The sequence below is a fragment of the Pipistrellus hanaki genome, assembly GCF_964339955.1.
Source record: "Pipistrellus hanaki genome assembly, chromosome: 4".
NCBI lineage: Eukaryota > Metazoa > Chordata > Mammalia > Chiroptera > Vespertilionidae > Pipistrellus > Pipistrellus hanaki.
This window is the reverse complement of record NC_140506.1, coordinates 12,897,092-12,919,910: the sequence shown is the minus strand read 5'-3', so window position 1 is coordinate 12,919,910 and position 22,819 is coordinate 12,897,092. Positions and strand designations below refer to the sequence as shown.

The following is a 22,819-nucleotide window of genomic DNA, read 5'->3' as shown; positions in this document are numbered from 1 at the left end:
GATTATTATGAGGAAAAAGACAATCACATCGACACCAGTGAGTTAGCAGAGAGGAACAAACAGGACTCATTCCAATTCTGTCCAAAGGCAAAAGATTAGACTTCCCCCCTAATGAGAAATAAACTCATGAACAACTATCCTGTGACTCAGTAAATCCAGTTGGCTGGCAGGTGGTCATGCAGATCTTCCCAAAACAATCTGAGAAAAACAAGGTCCCGGGCTTGGACCCCTTTCTTCCCTTGATGCAAATCAGATCCCGGGCAGACTCTACTTTCAGTCTCACCTCATTATCATGACAGGTGGTTTTACAGAGCCAACTAACCTCCCCTCGGGCCATGCATCTTAATAATTGGATAATTTGATCCCAATTCATTCAAGCCAGCAGGAACAGGCAGGGTTGTTCCCAGGAGGTTGAGCCAACCTTGCCAAATGGTATCCACGCTTATCAAAGAGATTAGGGCTTAATCATACACTCCTTTCCCTCACTCCTAAGATGGCTCTCTGCCCTCTAGTAAGATTATTTTTCAGATTTTTTAAAGAATAATTACCAAGCACTTTTTAATTTTTTTTCAGAAGTGTCAATGGACTTAAGTCATCTCAGTGATTCATCCAGAAGGAGGCATGACTATATCCGTGGGAGTTGGGTTCAGAGCTGATCTACGGGCTCCTCCACTGAGTGGCAATAGAAGCTACCATCAGTACAAGCAGCAGACAGCAGTGCAAAGTGCTCGTGCAGGCAGAGAAGGATCCAGAAGGGCCCTATGCATTTAATGTTGGGACACAACTTAAGACACACATTCACTTACAAGCAACTCAGGAATTGTCTGGAGACTGGAAAACTTGCTTCTTAATTTCCTTTGCAAGTAACTGTTAAACTATGTCACATGGGAAATGAGTCATGAAAATGTACAAAGGCACAACCTGTTAAGATTTCTGAATACTTTAAGAATGTGATCATTAAAAAAATATAAAAATTAGCTTAAACACATGCTTACTACAGGTACCTAAAAAAACAAGGTAAGTTTTACTGAATTTTTAAATTACACTACTAGGATCATCATTTCCTCAATTTGAAGTGGTTTAGCTATATATCCACGCTGGTCATTTACACATGTAAATTATAAGCAACTCAGAGCATGTGCATGTGTGTACATGTATACGTGTGTGCATGCATATGTGTGCATGTGAGTGTGGGTGTGTGCATGTGTGTGTGCTTGAGCCAGAACTCCAACAAGTTGGCAGTTCCCAGCAAGAAGCAAAGAATGATTGACCTTAACAAGATACAATCTTTAAGAGTTGCACATCAGTCACAGACCAGAACAGGAAAGATTGCAATGTGGTCCTCTTGAAGGAAATACGCTTCCATGGCTGATCACATATAAGACATCTTGAAAGTGACCATGTTGCCTGACTCTACATAATCTTTGTAGTTCCTTCACGAGCAAAGCTCTGAGACGATGTCTCAATTACTATCAAGCCAGGAGATAAAAATTATCCCAGACTGGTGCTATAAAAAGAAATAAATAAATAAGAGGGAGTATGAATTCTCTATGTGGAACTTACACAATATGTGGGTTCTAGAAGCAGAGGGATAGAGACCACTCCTAAAATGCTTTAAATAGTCAGTCCAACTGACATCCCTGCCATTGCACACTGTGCCTATGGCATAGGTAATACCCATTTAGAACCTTCTCTGAACTCTGGCATTTTTACAGGTGAAAGAACAAAGTAAGAACTGATATTTTAAAATGTTCTCAAGTATCAGGACAAAGAACGTGGGCTAGGAAAGTGTTAAATTACAAGCCATCTGTCCTGATAATTTACAATGTGATTTCTCTCATCTCCTTCAACACTGCATAACATCTCTATGGCAACACGGAGACTTCAACTGCGAGTCTGGAGGCCAATTGTGCTTCAGTCTGTTCACACAGAGCAGGCCCGAGCAGTCTGTGAGCTGCTGCACGAGCACGTCTTCTCCTGCAGAAGGATGTCCCTGTCGTAAAGGGGCTGAGTTCACTCCTGATTCCCTCCAGTTAGGTCCAGGAGATGATTCTGCAAACTGCACATACCGTGCCTGACAGACTGGCCGAGTTCCAAAACCCGCAACCAATACATGTACCTTTATATAACGCAGGGGTCCCTAAACCCAGCTGTGCAGCTGAACTCCCAGTAGGGCTCTTGCAAAATACAGACTCCAGGGCCCTGTTCTGGCTACTAAATCAGAATCTCTAGGGATTCTGTAATTTTTTTAAACTTTCCAGGCAAATCTGTTACGGTCTGGGTTAAGGAACCCACAGGAGTAAATCACAGGGCTACTTGGGCTCGTGGCTCCACACTCCACCCTCCCAAGGAACAACCACAGCCCAAAGGAACCAGAACCAGAAGGGTCTCCACGGGATGCCATGCCAACGCTGAGGCCAGTGGCCAAGGCAGGACAGACAAGGACAGCTGCCCAAAGGAAGTGATCCTGAGCTGAGTCAGTCAGAAAAACCAAGAGCAGGAGGGAACACCCAACACCAAGGCAGGTTCCTGAGCACGTGCACAGAGCTGGGGGTGGAAAGGGGGCTGAGAGGCTGACAGGGGCAAGAAGTCTAGAAGCTTCTCTCAACTGGGGATAAACTGACCAGCTCTGAAACTCAAAAACCCCCACCTGTGACTAGAGCTGGCCTTGGTTCCAAAGCATCATCCAAAGGATCTGGGGGCAGTAGAAAGAGAACAGAAAATAACTCTTCACCAAAATTCTCATCTGTGACACTGGAAAAATACTACACATCAATAAATGTGCGATAAATGAGAGCTAATATACTGTGTCTTTTTGAGAGCATCTCAGACTTTATTTTCACCTTGAGAACAACTGCAATTAGGTAGATTTGAACTGGTCCCTCACCTCTTATTTTAATTTCTACATGATTCCCCAGCACATCTGAAAAAGAGGCCAAAAGAGAGAATCGCCTAATCGTCTTGTCTCTTTAGAATATACGCTCCCACTGGCCAGAACATTATTTTTGTCTTCTCCAGCTGTAGTACAGCACCTGGCACACTGACGCTGCTCACAGGACACCCAGCTCATTCATTACACAGTGCCATGTATATTAAATAATGCCCATAAAGTCCTTTGAAGATGAAAACCACTTCAAGTGCTAAGTAATTCTGAGCTGGGCATCTGAAACCGAGAAACAAAGATGACAGACCAAGCATCATAAAAAGGTCACCGCCCAGCAGGGAGGCTCTTGCGCAGCCAGACCTCTGGTCGCTTTGCAGGCAAGCTCCACAGCAGGCCCAACCCCAACCTGCTTTACGTGCTTTTAAAATGCATCATCGGTCAGGGGAAGCTTTCAAAGCACCGAAAAGAACAAAAGTCTTCAGCGGTTCCTTTCTTTCAGGGCCCATTCCCAAAAGCCATTTCAAAGAAACACAAATTCTTCTTCTTTCCCGGATGTCTCCTTTTCAGTGAAGCTAAAATACTCTGTAGAGAGCGTCAACTCGATTCTAAAACAGGCACAATGAAAATTCCCGCACAGAGCATATGTGATTTTATGCAAATCAATACAGTGTCTATGCAAATCGATAAGTTTCTGTCCATATATGTGCACTCTAGGTCTCAGTCACGTTCATGAGTGAGCAGAGCTGATTCCAAAGTTCAAGGACACAGAGCTCACACGAGCAGGACAACCCTGGCTGTGATTCCTAACGTCAAGGCCACGTGCACTTTCAGGAGCAGGACGGCACAAAGTTGCCTCTCCTTCGCCTGTCCCAACCTTTGTTAGGAAGACCAGAGTATCATCAGCCTCAGAGGCGCACTCGCAGTCCCCAATCCCAGCCCATTGGAAAGCCAAGTCTGTCTTTTCCTTTTGAGACTGAGACTTCCTCCAATTTTCCATGGGACAGATAGTTAATATGAAGTTTTCTAAGAAATTACGAAATGTAGCATCAGATCACCACTGACCCCCCAATGAGATCTTATCCCTCTCTCTCTCTCTCTCCCCCTCCCCCCCCCCTCTCTCTCTCTCTCTCTCTCTCTCTCTCTCTCTCTCTCTCTCTCTCTCTCCCCCCCCCCCCCCAAACGCAGTCAGATATCTTGGCACGATATACATGGCAGGACTGGAGGCAAAGTCTCGTTTCCGCCCAGGACACCCCTTTTGGGGAGACAACCACTGTGCCTGTGGCATCCTCACGTCTGTCCCCAACAGCTGCTGATCTGCAGCAAGTTCTAAAAAACCACTCTGCACCCCCTTCCTCAGGTGTAACCTTAGATGTCACTGCCCACCTACCGTCCTTGCAGGGAGCTTTGAAAATCAGCAGCTGGTGGATAGTAAGGGCTCAATAAATAAAGCTGTTTAAGAATCTGAAATATGTTGCCCATTTTGCCATGACCTTTTTTCTTTCTTGACTGATACATAACACATGCTGTGACACTCACCCTTGAAAAGTGCACAATTCAGTGGTTTTTCATATATTGACAAGGTTGTATAACCATCACCACTAGCTAATCTGGGATCATCAATCCCAGCACAATTACAGCTGAAAGGCTATGGTTATAAGCTTGACCTTAGAGTCTGACTCCGCAGTCCTGGGTAGCTGAGGGATGTGGGCTGCGGGGGGTGCAGCAAGTGCTAACAAACAAAGCTTGATGGAAAGCAGAGAATGGCAACAGGAGAATGGCAAGCAGATTTGAAATTCGCAAGAACATTGTAAACATCTTGCCCTTGTTTTGCTTTGTGTGATCTGACCATAAAATAAAGCTTCGGCTTACAGGATGTGTCACTGTTTCCTCATCCAGGCACAGTGATTCACCTGGTCCCAACTGTATTCTCTCGTCTGTTTTCTTTACTCCTTCACCGCCCCTCCTCAGGTTCACCCCTGGCTGTGCTGGACATGGTTCATTTCCCCAGAATGCTTGACCCATTAGCAGTCATTCCCACTCCCCCCCCACCATCACCACCACCAACGACCTTTTACTCTCCAAATTTTTCAAATATCAAAAAAGCCTTTCCCATTTAAAATGTGAGTAAGAAAACTCTGACTCTTCTTTCTTGCTCAAATGTCTAGTTATAGGAAAGGCATCTAGAACTAGAGGACTAATTTCCCAGGATACAATCTAACAAGCATGAGGACGTTTATGGAAAATACGGAACATCATGATCTATGACCCTGAGCCTTTCTCCCAAAATCAAGGGCCTATGTTCTAAGTCATCGTTTAGCATAGACAACCACAGAGCAGCAAACACTTTGTCACGTGAGATCTGCACCCACTGTTCCATGGCTCCTGGAACTGGGCGCACATCCTGCCCCCAACCCCCGCTGTGTTAAATTCACTGCAGGTGGTTTCCGGGAAGAAACACTTAGTCAATGAGCAGCAGCAAGAGTCTCTCCAGCCATGACTCACGGCTGACTCCAACCCAAGCTCGGGCTCCTGCCCTCCCCACAGAGGGTGATGGATTCCTGAGAAAAGCCAGCCCCACCCATCCTGGTCCCACCACACACCAACCCCCTACACCCATCACTCGGTCTTAACCATCTCAGCGCTCGCCTTGTCGTCTTCTCTTCCAGAAATCAGTACATGCAGTGGACACGATAAACGTTCCCACAACAGGTGTCATCTTTACAACGTATGCACTTATTAGAAATTAATCTTCCTTTTTTTGGCAACCCCTCCTTTTTCAAATCCGAGCTCAACATCACCAGCAAGCGAGCTGCTGATGGAGTCTGGCAGCTCTTCTCGCCGGCACGCCTCCGGGGAGTCCGGGCGCATTACTTCATCTGTTTTCCTTGGATGACTAGCTGACAGGCCCTGAGCTAAACAGAAGCTGACCGCTAACTGCTGATCCGAACGGGAAGAGGGAGGTTGGTTTATCCCAATGGTGTGGATTAGCATTTTGAAATGACTTTCTGCACATCCTAGGACTGAATAAATCCATAAAGATACTGAGGATAAAGGAAGCCTTCTCTGTCAGAAAAGGGAATTACAGATATGGAAAAGGGAAGACTAAATGCATCCTGTAGCTTTGGAACCGAAGGCATGAGTATAAGCTCATGGGTTTGATTATAAACACATAAAGGCATACCAATGTACACATGTGTCCATACACACATCACACGTCCTAGCTCTGTCCACGGAGAGGTTCTAGAAGCAATGACACCGCTGTAGCAATGAGCTCATGTTGTGTTTCTAAATGCTGTTCTGTGCTCATGAACCAGCGCTCCTTGGAGAAATGGTTAATTCCAGGGCAAGAGCAAGGAAAGTACAACATAAAGCCTAAAACATCTTATGTTCAGAAAATAAGAAAGTTCTCAAAAAAAAAAAAAATGATGGGGTCCCGACTGGCATGGCACAGTGGTTAGAGCGCCTGCCCCAGGAACCAAAGGGCCATGGGTTCACTTCCTAGTCAAGGGCACGTAGCTGCTTTGCAGGTCTGATCCCCAACCTTGTCGGCGTGGGGCAGGAGGCAACCAATCGGTGTGTCTCTCTCACAGCCATGTTTCTCTCTATGGCTCCTCTATCTCTCCTCTCCCCACTCCCTTCCACCCTGAAAAATCAATGGAAAAAACATCCTTGGGTGAGAATTTTTTAAAAAATGATGGGGACAGGTCACAAAAGATAAAGGAGTGAGGCTACAAAGACTCCCACTGGCCCGATCTTGGACAATTTGAACACCAACCCAAATAAGATAGCAAAGAATCATAACCCATTGAGTAAAAGAAGAACCCATGAGGATATATCAGTAAGCATCTGGGGCACAAGGAAAAGCTCTTCCTTATGGTAGAAAGCTGGCAAAATATAGAAGAAATGATGAAGTTAAAAAAATCGCCATTTTGCCATCATCAGAGGAATCAGTGATTCAGGCAAGAATCATCAATGGATTCTACACCCAGCAAATAAAAGTCAGGAAACATAGTCTCAAATTATCTCCTCACAAAACGCTAATTACAGGGGGAAATTGGTGAAGAAACCTGGTCGTCTTTCCACCTGAACCAAATGACTGACGTGACCATCTCACGTGGGACAGCTGGGTCCCGACAGGATGTTCGGGGCAGAAATGTATGGCCCGAATCTCACCGTGAGATCCCAACCCAAAATGATGGTGTTCTTCCACAGAACTGACTGTAATCTTCAAAAACATTAAAGTACCGGAACAGACAGACTGGGGAAATGTTCCAAATCGAAGAAGACCAGAGACAGCAACTAAAGGCAATGCTGGTCCTAAACACAATCCTGGACCACAAATATCAATGGCCAAGATAGATGTTTCTGGAACAACTGGTAAAACTGTAGTTAAGTCAGTAGATTTAGATAATAATATTGTACCAAAATTAATTTCCTGATTTGGGTCATTATCTATAGAGAATGGATGCCCTGGCTCCTAGAAAATATTACCAAGCCGCTATTTAGATGTAAGCACATCATCACCTCTGCAACTTACTCCCAAACGGTTCAGACACAAAAGAGTATGTAAACCATATATACTACACACACATATATGTACACATGTACGTGTGTGTATGCACTCCATTATATTGGGGGAGGGGGGGATCACCACTGTGGTGAAACGGTAACAAATGGGGAATCTGAGTCTGAGTTCCCACTTCTTTGACCATGAGTTGTGACTTCTCAAAACAAACTTACCCTCCCCCCACACACACACACACACAAAAGCAAGCAAACTACCAAATCAACAATGAAGACATGAATCAAGGCAACAGCCAAAAATAACAGTTTAATTTCAGTTTTTCTAAGCTAATGTGAATTTGAGTTCGGTACCTCCTTCGATTGTTTAAAATCAAAGGTAAACTGGCCTGGCCAGGTAGCTAAGTTGGTTAGAGCATCGTCACCATACTCCAAGGTCCAATCATGCTCTGGCTGAAATATTCAAAGCCCAAGGTAGATGTGGACTTCTCAAACACAGAGCAGCCCATGTTCCCAGTGTGGAATGGTGCTGGGTGGTCCAGATGGGGATAACCCTGTGCAAGCATCCCATAAATCAGGCGCCGGTGGTGAGGGGGCGGGCCGGATGGGCTATGATTGACGAAAGTGCACCCCCACTGCAGGAAAAGCCTGGGACACACCTCCACGTTATCTCACTAAAGAGGGCAGTGAAACGAACCGTATTTCCCATGACCACACATCGACGTTTCAATGAACAGCAGCAAAGAAATGAGTGGCTGCAACAAAACAGCTATAGAGAGAGACCTGGTGCTACCACACCCACCCACCCTATAAAACTGTCCCGAGAAGGAGCAGCTGAGCAGCCTCCAGCCCCTCCCCCTCCCCCCACCCCCACCACTCCCTTCCTAAGTGAGAAAGGAAGTCCTGGCAATTTTTATGTGTCACACAACAGCGCAGGCTGCAAAACTTCCCGCCCTGCCCGGCCCCTCCTGGCCACCCTTCCCTGATTTCCCTCGGCCGGCCCTGCGGCCATGCCAACCCTGCAGCCACGGAGGCTTCCTACCCAGCGCTGCAGCCCCTGCCCAGCCAGGACTCCTCCAGGGAGCGGGGCGGGGGGTGCCAGGAAAATTCACCTAGCCACACGCCTCAACTAGAGAGCTGGGCTCACCAGGGCTATTTTGGTAAAAAAAAAAAAAAAAAAAAAGGAACATCAGTTTTAATTAGTTGCAAAGAGGAAAGACATAGAAACAAAATTACAGGGCCCGGACCAACATGAGAAAAGGCTGCTGTACCCTGGAATCTTCCACTCAACTTCTGTTTGGTGTGAGACTTGTAAATTACAGCCTCGCTCCTCCGCACACACAGATAGACGCATCCACTTTTGAAGATTTGAAAATTACAGCGCAGGGGCCTGTGGGATGCTGAGGGTCATTCCCATTCTCCCTCCGTTGGGGAGGGGAGGGCATCGGCGCTCTGCGGTCTGGCAGCCTTGGGTCTAAATTCCACTCTGGCCCTCACAGCAGTGCGGCCTGGGCAGGTCCTTCTGCCTAAAGAGGCTGAGGTCTTCATTCTAATTCACAGCAGTATCGTCCCCTGCTGAAAGCAGGGGGGTGGGGGAAGAGTGGGGCTTGATTCTATACAAGAAAACGCACATAAAGCAACTGCACAGCATCTAGGGCCAGAGGCGCTAAGATGGCAGCCAGTGGTGGCACTAGCAGAGGTAACAGTTAAAACGGGCTTGACCAGGTTTCCTGAGAGGGCAGAATTGGTATTAATGGCGTTTGGAGAAAATACACATATTTGACATGCCATCCTATGACCTTACAAGGGGTTACTGCTTTCTGGATGCACGTAATTTACTCTCTTCTGCAGCATAATTCCAGAGGTGCTCTCTGACCCCTGATGGCCGGCTCCTGGCCTCTCACAGGAGTCCAGAGAGCATGGAGACCAGATGGCCACTGCAAGACTGCCCGTCAAAAACAGCCCATGTCCACGCTGCAAACTGTCACAGGAAATGTAGAGATCCCCTCTGAATCCTGCATATGGTTACGGTCAAAGGTTTCCTGCCATTTGGTTCCAGGGACAGGTCCCGTCTCGCGTACAAGCTGAACCCTTCACTAAGTTAGGCAACAGCAGAGGTGCGGCAGGTCCTAAAAAGCAATACCATCAGAGGAGAGAAGCGCCTGACAGTGAGTCCTGCCGAGTCTGCTCCTCAGCACTGCAGTTCAGTATTGGGAAAGACAGGGGTACGCAGACCAGCTAGCAAACACTGAAACGGAACGACTCCCCCATGAAGCCCCTCCCAGGAACAGCTGCCTGGCACAGGTAGACTGTTGGGGGGTGGGGTGGGGGGCATCTGCACTGAACCGTCGCAGAAGGAAAGGTCGGCCTGGTCACCATCACATCAGCACCGTTCTCAAGGCTCCTGAGAGGACGAGTGCGCAGAATGCAGGTGGAGGTGATATCTCCCATGCATACACGAGTGAAGTATCCTCTGCCTCGATGCAGTGTGTTTATCTGAGCTAGGAACGGCCCCCTGCGTGCCAGCCAGCATCACTGTGGTTCTAGAAAGGGCAGTGAGGGATGGAAAGAATTTCTCATCATCATGATTTAAAAAAAAAAAAAAAAAAAAGCTACCTAGGAACAAGAAACAGCGATTAGTAAGAGACTAATGATCCAGTTATTTGGATGCCAAGATATTAAACAACTTCAACTTTAGAGATTTTATTGTGTGAGACTAGTTAGGTAGAAATATTTATAACAACATGTTAATCAAACAATTGTCTCCCAGTTCAGAATAAATAATAGAGGAAGTGTACTTTCTGGCCCTTATTATTTGACATAGGTCCTTTAAAAGAGATTTCAAATATTAGTCTCTGATATATTCATTCATTTCATCTTGTACTGAAACCACCCATTCCACAGAATTCCAAAGTGGGGTGTTTTGTAACTTTTCCAAGATCTATACAGGTACCTATGCATACATTGGGGGGGGAGGGGGGGAGGGGAGACAGCAAGGAACACTATCCTATATAATAAAAGGCTAATATGCAAATAGACTGAATGGTGGAACAACAAGAACCAAACAACCGGTCACTATGACGTGTGCTGACCATCAGGGGGCATGTGCAGAACATGGCAGGCTAGGCCACTGCGGGATGGTGGAGCAGGTGAGCAGTGGGGGAAGCCAGACCAAGGTGGGGCGCCAGTTGCTGTCATCTGGGCAAGCCTTTAGTGGTTATTGAAAATTCTTTGCTCCCATGTACCACAGTCCCACCCAGCGCTCACCTGCTGCCAGCGCCAGCCCCACTCGCATCTGATGCTGGCACCAGAGCCACTGCACCCGGCGCCAGTCCCGACCACTCAGCACCATCAGTGGGTGCCAGTGGCAGCTGCCAGCCCTGATCGCCCCTGAGGACTTCTCCACCTCCTCCTGCTCCTGAGGGAGTATTGGGGCAGCAGCGGGTGCGAGTGGGGCCAGCACCGTCAGCATATGGGAGCAGTGGCTGCCTGTAGACAGGGGGCCGTGGAGGGAGAGGCCGGGCAAGGATGCAGAGGATGGGCTGAGAGATGGCCCTGTGCCTACCAAAGCCTCAGAGCCCACAGTTCCTTTCAAGGTGCATGAATTCATGCACTGGGCTCCTATCCTAAAAATATTCAAGGATTATACTTTTAAATTTGAGTTGTGTTTTTCTCAAGTTCAAGACTAGCTTTATTTTATGGTTATGAATGTTGTGAGGGGACTAACAGTTTATAAATTCACTCATTAACCATCAATACTGGGAAATAGGTAGCTGCAAAGTCAAATATACACCTGAAGGTCCAAGTGCAGAGAACAAATAGATACTCACAGAGATATTAATGCAGAAACAACCCCTCTCCCAAAGGAAGCCTTTCCCTGGAGACTCCTTAACACCAGGAATACTGAGACACTGCAGACTATCCTAAGTGTATTATTCTTCTTCTTTTTCAGTCTAGACAGCAGCAAACCTCACCTGAGTGGAAACATTTGAAGCAGGAAAATGGTGCCTGTTTACATCTAAAGAGAGTCTTGAAGTCTGCCGACTTGACTTACATGCTATATGGATTCCCCAAGTTAATGCTTCTTGCAGAACCCAAGAAAAGTTATTTCCTTGTAACTATCTTTAAAGTTTCCCTACCCCTAGAAATTACAGGAAGTGTGGTCCCACATAGGGCAGATTGAGTGACTATTGTTATTTTTTTAAATCAACATAAAACCTTTCCAAAATAATTCGGTTTTGCTCCTGTCTACCTAGAGAAATGACTTGCTTTGGATTTGGTTTCTGTTGGTATCACATGGTTTTTATTTGTGTTTCCTTGGTTGCTAGTCAGGCTGAATACTTATTGTTGGACACCTGTACCTCTTTGAACTGTCTGTGTGCCTATTTCTCTTTTGAGTTGTCTTATTGATTTGAGGAAGCCTTTTATTTTTATTTTTTGTTAATCCTCACCTGAGGGTATTTTTTCCATTGGTTATTAAAGAGTGGATGGGAGGTGGGGAGAGAGAGAAACATCGATGCGAGAGAGGCACTTTGATTGGTTGCCTCCCCCAGGCACCCCTTCATGGGGCTGGGGATAGAGCTTACAATCAAGATTTATGCCCTTGACCAGAATCAAACCTGGGACCCTTCAGGGTCCGACACTCTTAACCACTGAGTCAAACCTGCTAGGGCAAGAAAGCCCTTTTTTTATTTCTTTGTATGATTTTTAATAAATGCTTGCTCCCAGTTTGTTGTTAGCCTTTTTTAATGTTATGTTTTAATTTATATACAGTAAAACTGGATCTTTGGGGTGGGAGGTGTAAAGTTCTATGAATCCTGATACATATAATCACCACAACCAGTATAATAAAAAATAAAAAATAAAAACACCAAGCTCCGTTATCCCCCCAAATTCCCCTAATACTGTCCCTGATATTCACATCCTCACTACCCCCAACTCCTGCCAACCGACCACCCTGGCCTCTCACTGCAGGTCTCTCTTCCTGAGAACGTCGTGGAATCATACAGTGTGTGGCTTTGCAGAATGCCTTCCTTCACTCAGCAGTGAGCGGACATCAGTTTGTTTCTCTGTTCACAGCTACACTGTCTCCATGCTAAGAAGGGTAGCAGGCGGGAAAGGACCCCAGCACCAGGACAGCCAAGGACCTCTTTCCGGGAACTGAAGGGTCCACATGGCTGCCCAAACTCTGCAGAAAGCCCTCCTAACGAGAAACCAAGAGCGCCCCCATCACTGTCCACAACAAAACCATCCGCCTCCGTAACTCACATGGACACCTCTAACCCAAAGTATCCTAGACCTACAGTCTGTTCTTTGTGCTGACTGACGTTTTCCACAAAGCTCTCAGTCAGTGTAACTGCTCAAGTGCACTCACTTATGATAAAGCTCATGTCTGGTGATGCCTCCAAAATACAAGATTTGATCTGTGGATTACTTCCCAACCCTTCCCACCCGCAAAGGAGTGGATATGTGGTTCATCAAAACAGTAAGCTATAAACTCAAGCATATTTTTCAACTAAATGAGGTAATCTCTGCACAGCACAGCTGGCACTGGACCAAATATCCCGTCACTGTGAAGAACCCCCTCCTCCAGCTCAGCACCGGGGCCTCATGGTTGAGAGTCTGTGCCTTCCACTCTCTTGCCCCCGACACATACCCTTTCCAGAGGGCAGGGGACTCGTAATTTGGGTTTCAAGGGGCTTCCTTACATGGAGGGGGAATACAAGAGAGGAAATTTGGTAACGACAATTCAGTAAGCAAATGAAGTGCTTCCATTAGTGAATGGGAAGTGAAAAGGAGTATTTATGTCCCCGCTAATCATTAAACGTGAGAACATGATTTCCCATACACGAAAATGTCTGTCTGCGAGTAAGGCTTAATAATGTCAAAAGTTTGGGAGACTGCACTGGAAATTTGAGCCAGATGTTGGTTTCCTCTTTATAAACTGGCAGGGGTGGCGGGAACGCAGGGCCTGGTACGGGCTGGGCACCGCGGTGAGCAAGCAGGCAAAGGCCCTGAGGGGCAGTACCTCCACTGTGGGCACAGGAGGCACAGGAGGGAAGGGAGCGAGCAAAGGGGAAGGTAGCAGAAAGCATGCCCTGCAGGACCTTGTCTCATTCCTGCCTCTTTTCTCCTCTTTGCTTCTTTGCTCTCAGTGCGGCAGAACAGCAACAGGAATTCCAGAATGGCTCCAGCTAAACAGTCACCAGCAGCATTCCTAAGTGCAGGGACACTGAGAGACACCGGGTCCTTGCTCCTGCCCTCGTTCTCTGTTCCGCTGAACGCTCATCAGTAGATATTAGAGCAGGGCACCAGAGACAACTGCGTCCTGCCCCACCTAATCCCGCTTACCCTTTCTGCAGCCCTAGGCCATCCTGTCCACTGCCCAGGACCAGCTGAGGAGCATGGAGAAGATGGAAAAGACAGCATCCCCATCCACAAGACAAAGAACGCAGTCAGTCCCCCGAGTCCAATTAGCTAAACACTCAGGGAAGAAGGAAATCAGAAAGGACATCAGAGCGTGTCTCTACCTTCACCGAAACAGCAGGATTCTCGCTCAAATGCATCCCTTCACTGTCCACGGAGGAGCAGCTGTCCCTGCAGTGGTGCTACCAAAACTCTGGCAAGGCAACACACTGAAGGAAATAAAAAGCAATTCATTACAGAATTGAGGAGGAATGAAGGGGGATGGATGCGAAGGCTGCTTTTTATAGCAAAGCACAATTCATCACTATCAGCATAAGTGATTTTACTAGGCATAAAGTGTGGCTATTGATTAAGAATTTGACTTTTCTCTGGAATTCTGCCAAGGATATGAAATAAAATTTTATTTTCTCAGTAGGGGAGTGAAGTACATAAACTTAAAATATCAGATACTTCTGATTTAAATGACAGCTTCAAACGTATCTTTCATTTCCAGTTAAAAACAAACCCCACATTTGCCCTCGTATTCAGAATGTCTAAAAAGACGAGCTCAGTCACCTCTTTTAACGTACATTTGAAACAGAACCTTTGTTTTCACTTAAATCTTGTTCAGTCATTTAAATGGTTAAAATGTCTTCATTTAAATCTTCATTTGAATCTGGTTAAACTGCAACTGGAAAGATACAATATCACAGCCCATAAGTCAGTTTACAAGGTCTCAGTGAAAAGTTTCTGTCAAAGACTGTTTTACTGCTCTTTGCTTTCTTGAAAGTCACTTCTAGGAGTATTTTTTAGCTATCGCTTTGCTCTCTTTTAAAATTGTGACACTGAAAAGGAGAAACCAACACTTACTATCAAATTACATTTCCTTCAGAGTCCCTTTTCAAAATATTGAGGGTAAGAAGGACGGACTTGGTAGGGCAATAATTCTTACTGGCGCTCACAAAGACCAAAGCTGCCAGCTCTGCACACACAGAGGTAACCCGACCAGCCTGGGGGCCTGCTGCTTACGGGGTGTTAGAAGCGTAAATATGAAGACATGCTTCCTTTGATGCTCCATGAGGAAGCCGTCATATCAAAACATGGGAAGGTATGCACGTGTGTCCCACCCGACTCCTCCTCCACATAACCCATAGGAAAGAGAGGGTCTGCTGCCAGGAGTCCAGAACAAGATTTAACGAAAAGAAACAAACCATCAATCAAAAAAAAAACCAGCACCAAGGGCCAGGATGCTTCAGAAAAACCACAAACCTTCTTTGCACATTCATTTAATCCAACCTAAAACATGCCAGGCAGGTTAAAAATAATGCATTTATGTAAGCACACCTACCCCCCCCCCCCACACACACACACACACACACTTGCAAGGTTAAATAGAGAGCTCTGAAAGAATGATTTATTGCCACAAGAACAGAGCCCCAAAATAGATTGGCAATAAAAGTGATTGGTCCCAGTGGGGTTGAGAACTAATGTAAGCAAAGTCCTTGCCATGAGAGGCGTCCAGGAAAGAGTACCCGAGCCAGGGGCGCTTGCCCGCCCTGACCCCACCTCTACCAGTCCCACTCTGAGCAAGTCGCTTAACCGCCCTGATAGCCTAGATAAAACGTCATAGTAAATTAAGTAATTAAAAAACCGTACTGGCTCAGCTCTGTGACGCTTTGACGTTTGCTGTATCCTTCTTGATGCTGAGTTCTGTGCAAAAGAGGACAGTGAGGTCTGAAAGTCACTAACTTGCGGAAAAATCTCAGTTGCGCTGTAACACACCATAACCACATTTTTTTGGCTCAATGCAATTTAACAATAATTGACCTTCCTGCAAGTGCCAGATCTATAAAAGGGGGACCAGGATTGTCCAAATGAATGGGAGGTTTCTGAGCCAAGGACCTGAGTGGAGAATGAAATGACAGACGATGAGGTGAGACCTTGAGCAAGGTGGACACTGGGTGCCACAAAGCGGGCGAAAAACAACCATTGCCTGAAGACCTAAACCACCCAAGAAACATGGAGGGAACCACAGAATCCGAGAGAGTGAAACAGCCCTGAGCCATCTTCCCAGACCCCTTCCCAAGGGCAGGAGTCCTGTCCCCAGCATCCACCTCTGAACCTTGGCAGGCGGCAACACCCCCGCTTCAGCACTTCCTGTAACGACAAGTCACGTGGCAGCCCGTTCTACTCTTGTTTTTTGTTTTAATCCTCACCCGAGGATATTTATCCATTGACTTTTAGGGAGAGTGAAGAGAGAGGAAAAGACAGCGAAACATTGATGGGAGAGAACATCAACTGGTTGCCTCCTGCATGAGCCCCAAACAGGGCCCAGGCCAGGCAAGGAGCCTACAACCAAGGTAAGTGCCCTTAACCAGAATCAAACCGGGGACCCCTGGGTCCACAGGCTTACGCTCGATCCACTGAGCCAATCTGGCTAGGGCCATTCCACTTTGTTTAAAAGTCCTGTTGAACTAATGTCTTTCCCCTTCTTTCATCCAACCCTGGGTACCACTTTTCAATGTGTGTTTACAAATATAAATTGTATAGCAGCACAGATAAGGAGTAAGAGGAAGAAAAGAAGGTAAGGTAGCCAAGCAAACAGTTTAAGGCTGAGACATGAAAAGCAATGTGGAGAAGCACCAAGTCTAGGTCAGGTTGGCATTCTTAAATCCCAGGCTCAAAAACAGCCTGGAGAAAAGTTCACACCTAGACCGGTCCACCCCAACCAATGACTACTGATTTCTGTGTTTCTATATCTTAGGAAACAATGTTGCATTTCTCTAATAGATTGGCCTCTCCATTCAATCAAAACTGCCCAGGGGCACCACTATCTGAGCCATTCTACCAGCTGAGCTCCCCACCCAGGTCCTCTTGCTTGTCTGTCCTGACTGCCCAAAACCCTACTAACCCCCACCAATCCAACTGAATGGTCCCTCTCTAGCCTCTGCTAGACATCACTGCCCTAGATGACGGAGCCAAGATCTAGGTCAGGAATTTCGGATTTGCCCAAAGGAGGGAGACGCACTTTTAAAAGACCTTCCGGATTTCCCTTGGGATGGGGCAGCGATCTGCTCTGGCTCCTGATTCCACATCGAACAACTGAAGAGATGATTTGTCAGATCGTTTTGGAGGATGAAAGAAAAAAGCGAACCAGTGAGCAGCACTGTCTGGTTCTGCCCCAAAATGAGCATGGGAGCAAGCATGGCCAACAGAGGCATCTGCCCCGCTAAGTCCCCACAGTAACACGGAGCAAGTTTCCTGCGGGCATCCAGTCCTCCCTGATGTCTTTGGGGGCTTAGGGGCAGAAGTCATGCCCCTAATAGGTATAATAAAGGTGTGAGAAAGTCTGATCTCACAAGCACTGTCATTTCTATCCGCAGAGCAGGGAGCCTTCCTAGCTGAGAGGAGCTGCATTCTGCACAGAGTCTATTATTTCGTGACAGGTGGTGGAGTCGAGAGAGAAGACAGGCTAGACTTTAGCTTCAGGGCACGAAGGGAAGACGACCCAGTTCTGCTATTAGGAAGTAAGACGGGGCTGCTCCACCGCGCTGGGTGCACACAGAACGGCTTTCATGTTTTTTTAAACCTTTGCTTTCTGCAAGGACCTCACACGGAAAGAAGGAGCACCACCCAGGAGTATATTAACCACAAGCTGACATTCTAGGGTCGGCATATGTCACTCCCAGCTACGATCAATCTGTTCCACCGACTCAGAAATAACGCCGGGTGGCCAGGATCAAGAAATCGAGCGGAAGACAGCGCTAAACCAGGTTATCTACCGACACCGCTAACTTCTGCCTCCGACCATCGCCCTCCCGATGCAAACTGCTCCTGGGGACCAGTATGAATTGCCAAACTGATCTCATCACCGAACCTGGGGGCTGCATTTGGAAAGAGGGGATGGAGAAGCTGAGCCTCCGACCTCCCGGCACGCGCCCCAGGACCCGCCGCTCCCCCCAGCCTACCTGGCCTGCCACCCTCCCCGCTGCCGCCACCAGCACCCCGCACACGCCCCGCGCACGCCGTCCGACCCGGCCCAGACCTGGCCCGCCTCCGCTCCACAGCCCGGAGGCTGCAGCCTCCCTGCACCGCGCCGGGCCGGCGGGACCCTGCGCCCCGGGATCCGGGCCCGCGGCCGCCGCCACCGGCACCTCTGCAGCCGCCCGCACGGCGCGAGCAGACGGGCCCGGGCGCAGGGACGTGGACCCGGCTCGCGCGGGATCTGGACCGGGCTGGGACGGAGGGTGGTTAGAGGGGGGTTGGGGGGGGATGCACTGCCGCTTGGGGCCCGGGGACCTCCAGTCACGCCCCCCGCGCCTCCTCCGGATCGCAGAGCTCGCCTCTCCCGCGGCCACCCCCTCCGCGCCCGAGAGACACCTGGCACTGCCTCCACCTCCGAGCCACCCAGGCGGCGCCCCGCGGGCTCCCGCCCCGCGGCCACCGCGCTCCCAGCTGTCCCTCCCGGGCCGCCCCCGGAGACAATGGCTCGGCCGCCTCCAGGCCGGCCACCCCACCACCACCACCACCACCATCAACCCCAACACGGGTGCCGCGGCCGCCCCGGGTCACCGAAGAGTAGACCGAGGCCGGGGAGGTGACAGGAGGAGGGGAGGGGAGGGCCGAGCTAAGGAAGCTGCCCGCTCCCGGGGTCGGGGAAGGGCCGGGCACACACTGGCCGCCGGCACCGGCCCAGCGGAGAGCCCGCTTCCCGGGGCCCGGCCCGCCGCCCCCGTCCGGCCTCCGGGACCGGAGCCTCCGCCCTCGCCTCCGCCGCCCCCTCCGCGGCCCTCCCGCGGCAGAGACAAAGAGCCGGCGCCCCAACCCGGGGAAGGGCGGCCGCCGAGTGGGTCTGCAGCCGGGGAGGCTGCGCCCCGGGCCGGCGTGCGGGCGGGCGGGCGCGGGGGGAGGACGGGCCGGGCGCGGGGCGCGGGGCAGCGCGGGCAGCGACAGGGCACCGCGCGGGCAGGTCCCGGAGCCCGGGGCGGGCGCCGGGGGTCGGCGGGAGCGCGCCGGGCCCGACGTGCGGGCGAGCACGGGGCGCGCGGGGACCCAGAGCCGCACCTCCCGCCGGCGCCGCAGCGGCACTCACCGGATCGGAAGAAGGCCGCGATGTCGGCCAGGTCCTTGGCCGCCTCCTCGGTCCCCTCGCCGGCGCCGCCCCCGCAGCCCGAGCCCGCCGCGCCGGCCGAGGCGGCGGGGCCGGAGGACGCGGCGGGGGCGGCGGCGCCGCCGCTGCTGCCGCTCATGGTGCGGCGGCGCCCGCGGCCGCGCCCGGCTCGGGCCCCGCGCCCCTAGCGCCCCGCGCCCCGGCCCCGCGCCGGGCCTGGCGGAGCCGAGCGCCCAGCTGCCCGCGCCCGGCGCGGACGCCTAGCCCCGGGGCGGCGGCGGCGGCGGCGGCGGGCGGCGGTGGCGGCGCGGCCCGGGGAGCGCCCACATAGACGAGGACTCCGCCCGGGAGCCGCCGCGAGCCGGCCGCGGGGCGGGGGCGCGGGGCGGGCGCAGCCTCCGCGGCGGCGCCGGCCGGAGCGGCTCGGGACACGCGATCGCAGGGGCTGTGGGCCCGAGGCCGGCAGGGTCTCCGCGATCACGGGCGCCGGCGGCAGCCGCGAGCCTCCATCTTGATTTCCAATGGGGAAGGAAGGAGGGGGCGGGGGGAAATCACAGCCCAGGGAACCCGGGTGAAAGGAAAAGGGAGAGCAGGGAAAGGAGAGGAAGGAAAAAAAGAGGGGCTTCGGCAATTTCCGGCGAGCATCGTCAGGGGCCCGAGCGGGGCTCGGGGGAGGGCGGGGCCTGGGGAGGGCGGGGCCTGTAGGAGGGCGGGGTCTTGGAGGGGCGGGGCCCCTCGGGGTGGCCCGGCGCCCAGAAAGCGGGCGGGTGGCTGCCGGAGCGTTCAGCCGAGCTCGGGATCCTCCTCCCAGCAGCTCCGGCCCCTTGGAAGGAGCAAGGACAGCCCGGCCGGCGAACCTTTCCAGGCCCGGCGTTTTTCCCCCCGCTGTGCGCTCGCTCCTACACCGTCGATCAGCACCGAGATGTTGATTACTGATCTCGTTAGCAGGGCGGGGGCTCGGCACTGGCATGTACTAGGTTGCTCCGTAATAGCTGATGAGTGAAGAGACATCGTGAAAGCAGGTTAGCGGCTCCAGCCCCGAGGGAGGCAAGCCTCTGAACTCCTGGGGGGAAGTCTCTCCTCGTCTATAAAATGAGATTCTGGACTCACTCCACCAAAATGCAGAGAATGGGGAAGGTGATGGGACTGGGGAGACCCAAGGGAAAAGGGTAGGTGACCTCCAGGTTTAGGGAAGGTCCGAGTCAAACCAGCACTTGACAAATATCCACGTATAAAACCTCAAAGATGTGGCTACAAGAGAAATGATCAAAAGGATTGGTGCCAGAGGCTAGAGGATCCAACGTGGCAGAAAATAAGAAAAGACAGAAACAAGATGAATATTTTTATAACTGGATGCTGAAACCACTATACATGTATCCTGGAAATGAACAAATGAATGAATGGTGTACTGGGTTTCTCACTTAGGTAACCAATAAGCAAGGGGAGGAAGCTAAATGACCCATGTGGATTAAGTTTGGAGACATCAGTATGAGTTTATGTTTAGCTTAATCTAGATACAAATGGATATGTAAAATGATTTACAGGTATGCATATATGCGTGGGTTAGAAACACAGGCATAGATTTCCTTGCTCTGTCAGCTAAGTGGTCTTAGAAATAACACTCCAGCAGCAATGAGCATGCCTGGCACTCAGATCTTGTCTTTAACGTGGTCTCCAATAAAAGGAGCAAAGTCTCCTGGGAAAAATGGCTGGTTCTAGGACTGGGACAAGAAATATGCAAGACCAGCCTGGAGCATGTTCTGCCTGAAGGTAAAAGAGTGTTCAAAAGATTTTTTTTTTAACCAATAACAAAAACAAGGAAAGTGGTATGTCAAAGGAGGCAATTGAAAGAGCTCCCAATGGCCAAAGCTAGAACAATTTGAGCAAGAAAATAAAGAAAGCAATTCTTGATTATAACCCAAAGTATAAATAAGTATCCATGAGTCTATTCTGATATAAAGAAATGATTTCATAAGTAAATGGAGAGAAGATATCCCATGCAGAGGGATTCCAAATCATTTTTGCAGGTACTCCATCCTCAGTGAGATGGGATAGAACTCCTCTCTCCTTAACTACCGGCTGCACTTCTAACAATTACAAAGTGGAAAGGGAATGGAAAGTAACCTTACGAGGGAGAAACCTAACGAAATACTACTTTGGCCATGCGATCAGCATTACATTAGCATCAACAGTAATAAATTATGTGGACGGTATGGTATATACCCTTCATATGCCATGATGAGAATGCCACTTCCCTCTGTGGCCCTCTTCCCCCAAACACATAACCCCAGGTTCATCATGAGAAAAACATCAGACAAATCCCAAATGAGGCACATTCTACAAAGTACCTAACAAGTACCTCCCCCCAAAAAATTCTCAAAGTCACCAAAAATAAGGAAACCAGAAAAACTGTCACAGCCAAGAGGAGTTCAAGAAAACATGACAACTAAACAAAATGGGAACCAATAAAAGAAATCAGGTAAAAACGAAGAAAATCTGAATAATGTATGCACCTTGGTTGGTAATAATGTACCAATGCCAATTCATTCATTGTGAATAGTGTGAAGTAACTGGGTGGAGGGTATATAGGAATGTCCTATTTTCACAACTTCTCTGAAAATCTAAATCTATAAAAGAAAGAAGTTTATTTAAACATTATTTAATTGTGTGATATCTCACAATGAAAAAAAATGCAGGAGGTCCGAATTTCACAGGCCATTAGCTCAGGTGTGCTGACAATGTTTCTTTTCCTTCTTTTTCTGTTGGGTAATTTCTTATCTCCAGCTCCCATTCCTCCCCTTGGCAGAAAGCTTAATCCTGGTTCAGGAAAGACTGTCTCCAGGATTCTTCTTCGTCAGTTGAATGCTTTGCCCCCTGCCTTCTTCCCGAGGTTGCAGCCAAGCTCCCGGGGGCATTGGCGAGATCTCAGTGTGGGGCGAGGATGGAGAGGTTGCCCAGGGCCCTTGGTCATCACGGGCTCATGCTGGCACCAGTGTGGCTGGTGGCCCATGTCTGTCCTCCTCCCTGACATTCCCACCTGGACTGCAGGCAGTGCTATGACCTTGCTGCTTTGTGTGGTGAGTCGTCCTCACCCAACCGCTTGACCTCTCCAGGTCTGCTGGCAGTCAGAGCTGCTCTCAACCACTCAGGACAACATGCAGCTGCTTACAGAGCTGTCTCACCCCCCTTCCCACCCACCCAGAGGATGAAGCCAAGTTCTCTCTGTTCCCTGATCCGTCAAGCCTGCCTGGGCACAGGCTTCCTTTCTCAGAAACTCACGTCAGGGCCTAATGCTACCCATTGCCCCTTCACCCCCCAACTGCAGAATTATTCCCTCTGCAAGAAGGAAAGCTCTCTCCAGTTTCATCAGGCTTTCTTCCAAATGGATTGTTTTGGGCACAGCCTCTGTGTTCTTAGGAGGCTCAGTTTTAGTATTCAAAACCTTTTCTCTCCGATTATTCCCTCCACCGTGAGTTCCAAGAGCATTTTGAAACTCAGAAGTCAAGTGCTGAGTTCTTGCTTTTGCTTTGCATTCCTCCTGCTCTGTGGGTAGTGCATGCTGAGGCCCTCACTGCTACCTAAATGGTAAAGAGAGGTCAGGACCTTGAAAAATAAAAACTGCTGGGAGGTGAGGGGGCAGGTTGTATATCATGCATCCACAGAAAGGTTCATAAATACCATAGTAATAGTGGTGTTCTCGGGAAGTGGCAACTAGAAAAGGCCCATTTCTGTGGGCGGGTTCTCAGCTGAGGGCAAGTTCTGGGAGTTGGGAGTTGGCTGGAAAGAGAATGTGACTGAGTGGTAATGACTGCTAAGGGTGCTGGGGATCAAGGTGGCCCCAGAATACATGTGTTTGGGTATGAGGCACCCTCTAGGGTCGAGGCCCAGACATGGACCAA

The 22,819-nt window shown here is 49.6% G+C and overlaps 1 protein-coding gene across 6 annotated transcripts in view; it reads right to left on the bottom strand.

The window, feature by feature from the left end:
* The window catches only part of TRIO (trio Rho guanine nucleotide exchange factor), a 749,917-nt gene extending 730,799 nt beyond the window's left edge, over window positions 1–19,118 (bottom strand). For 2 of the 6 annotated variants that reach the window (XM_084881638.1, XM_084881639.1), the window contains exon 1: window positions 18,903–19,111. In XM_084881638.1, the coding sequence (XP_084737764.1) occupies window positions 18,903–19,059 (157 nt within the window). In that variant the 5' untranslated portion in view covers window positions 19,060–19,111. Of the gene's footprint in view, window positions 1–18,902 lie in introns of all 6 variants that reach the window. The other 4 variants (XM_084881643.1, XM_084881642.1, XM_084881641.1 and 1 more) reach the window with 4 other exon arrangements.
* Between the last annotated feature and the right edge of the window lie 3,701 nt (window positions 19,119–22,819).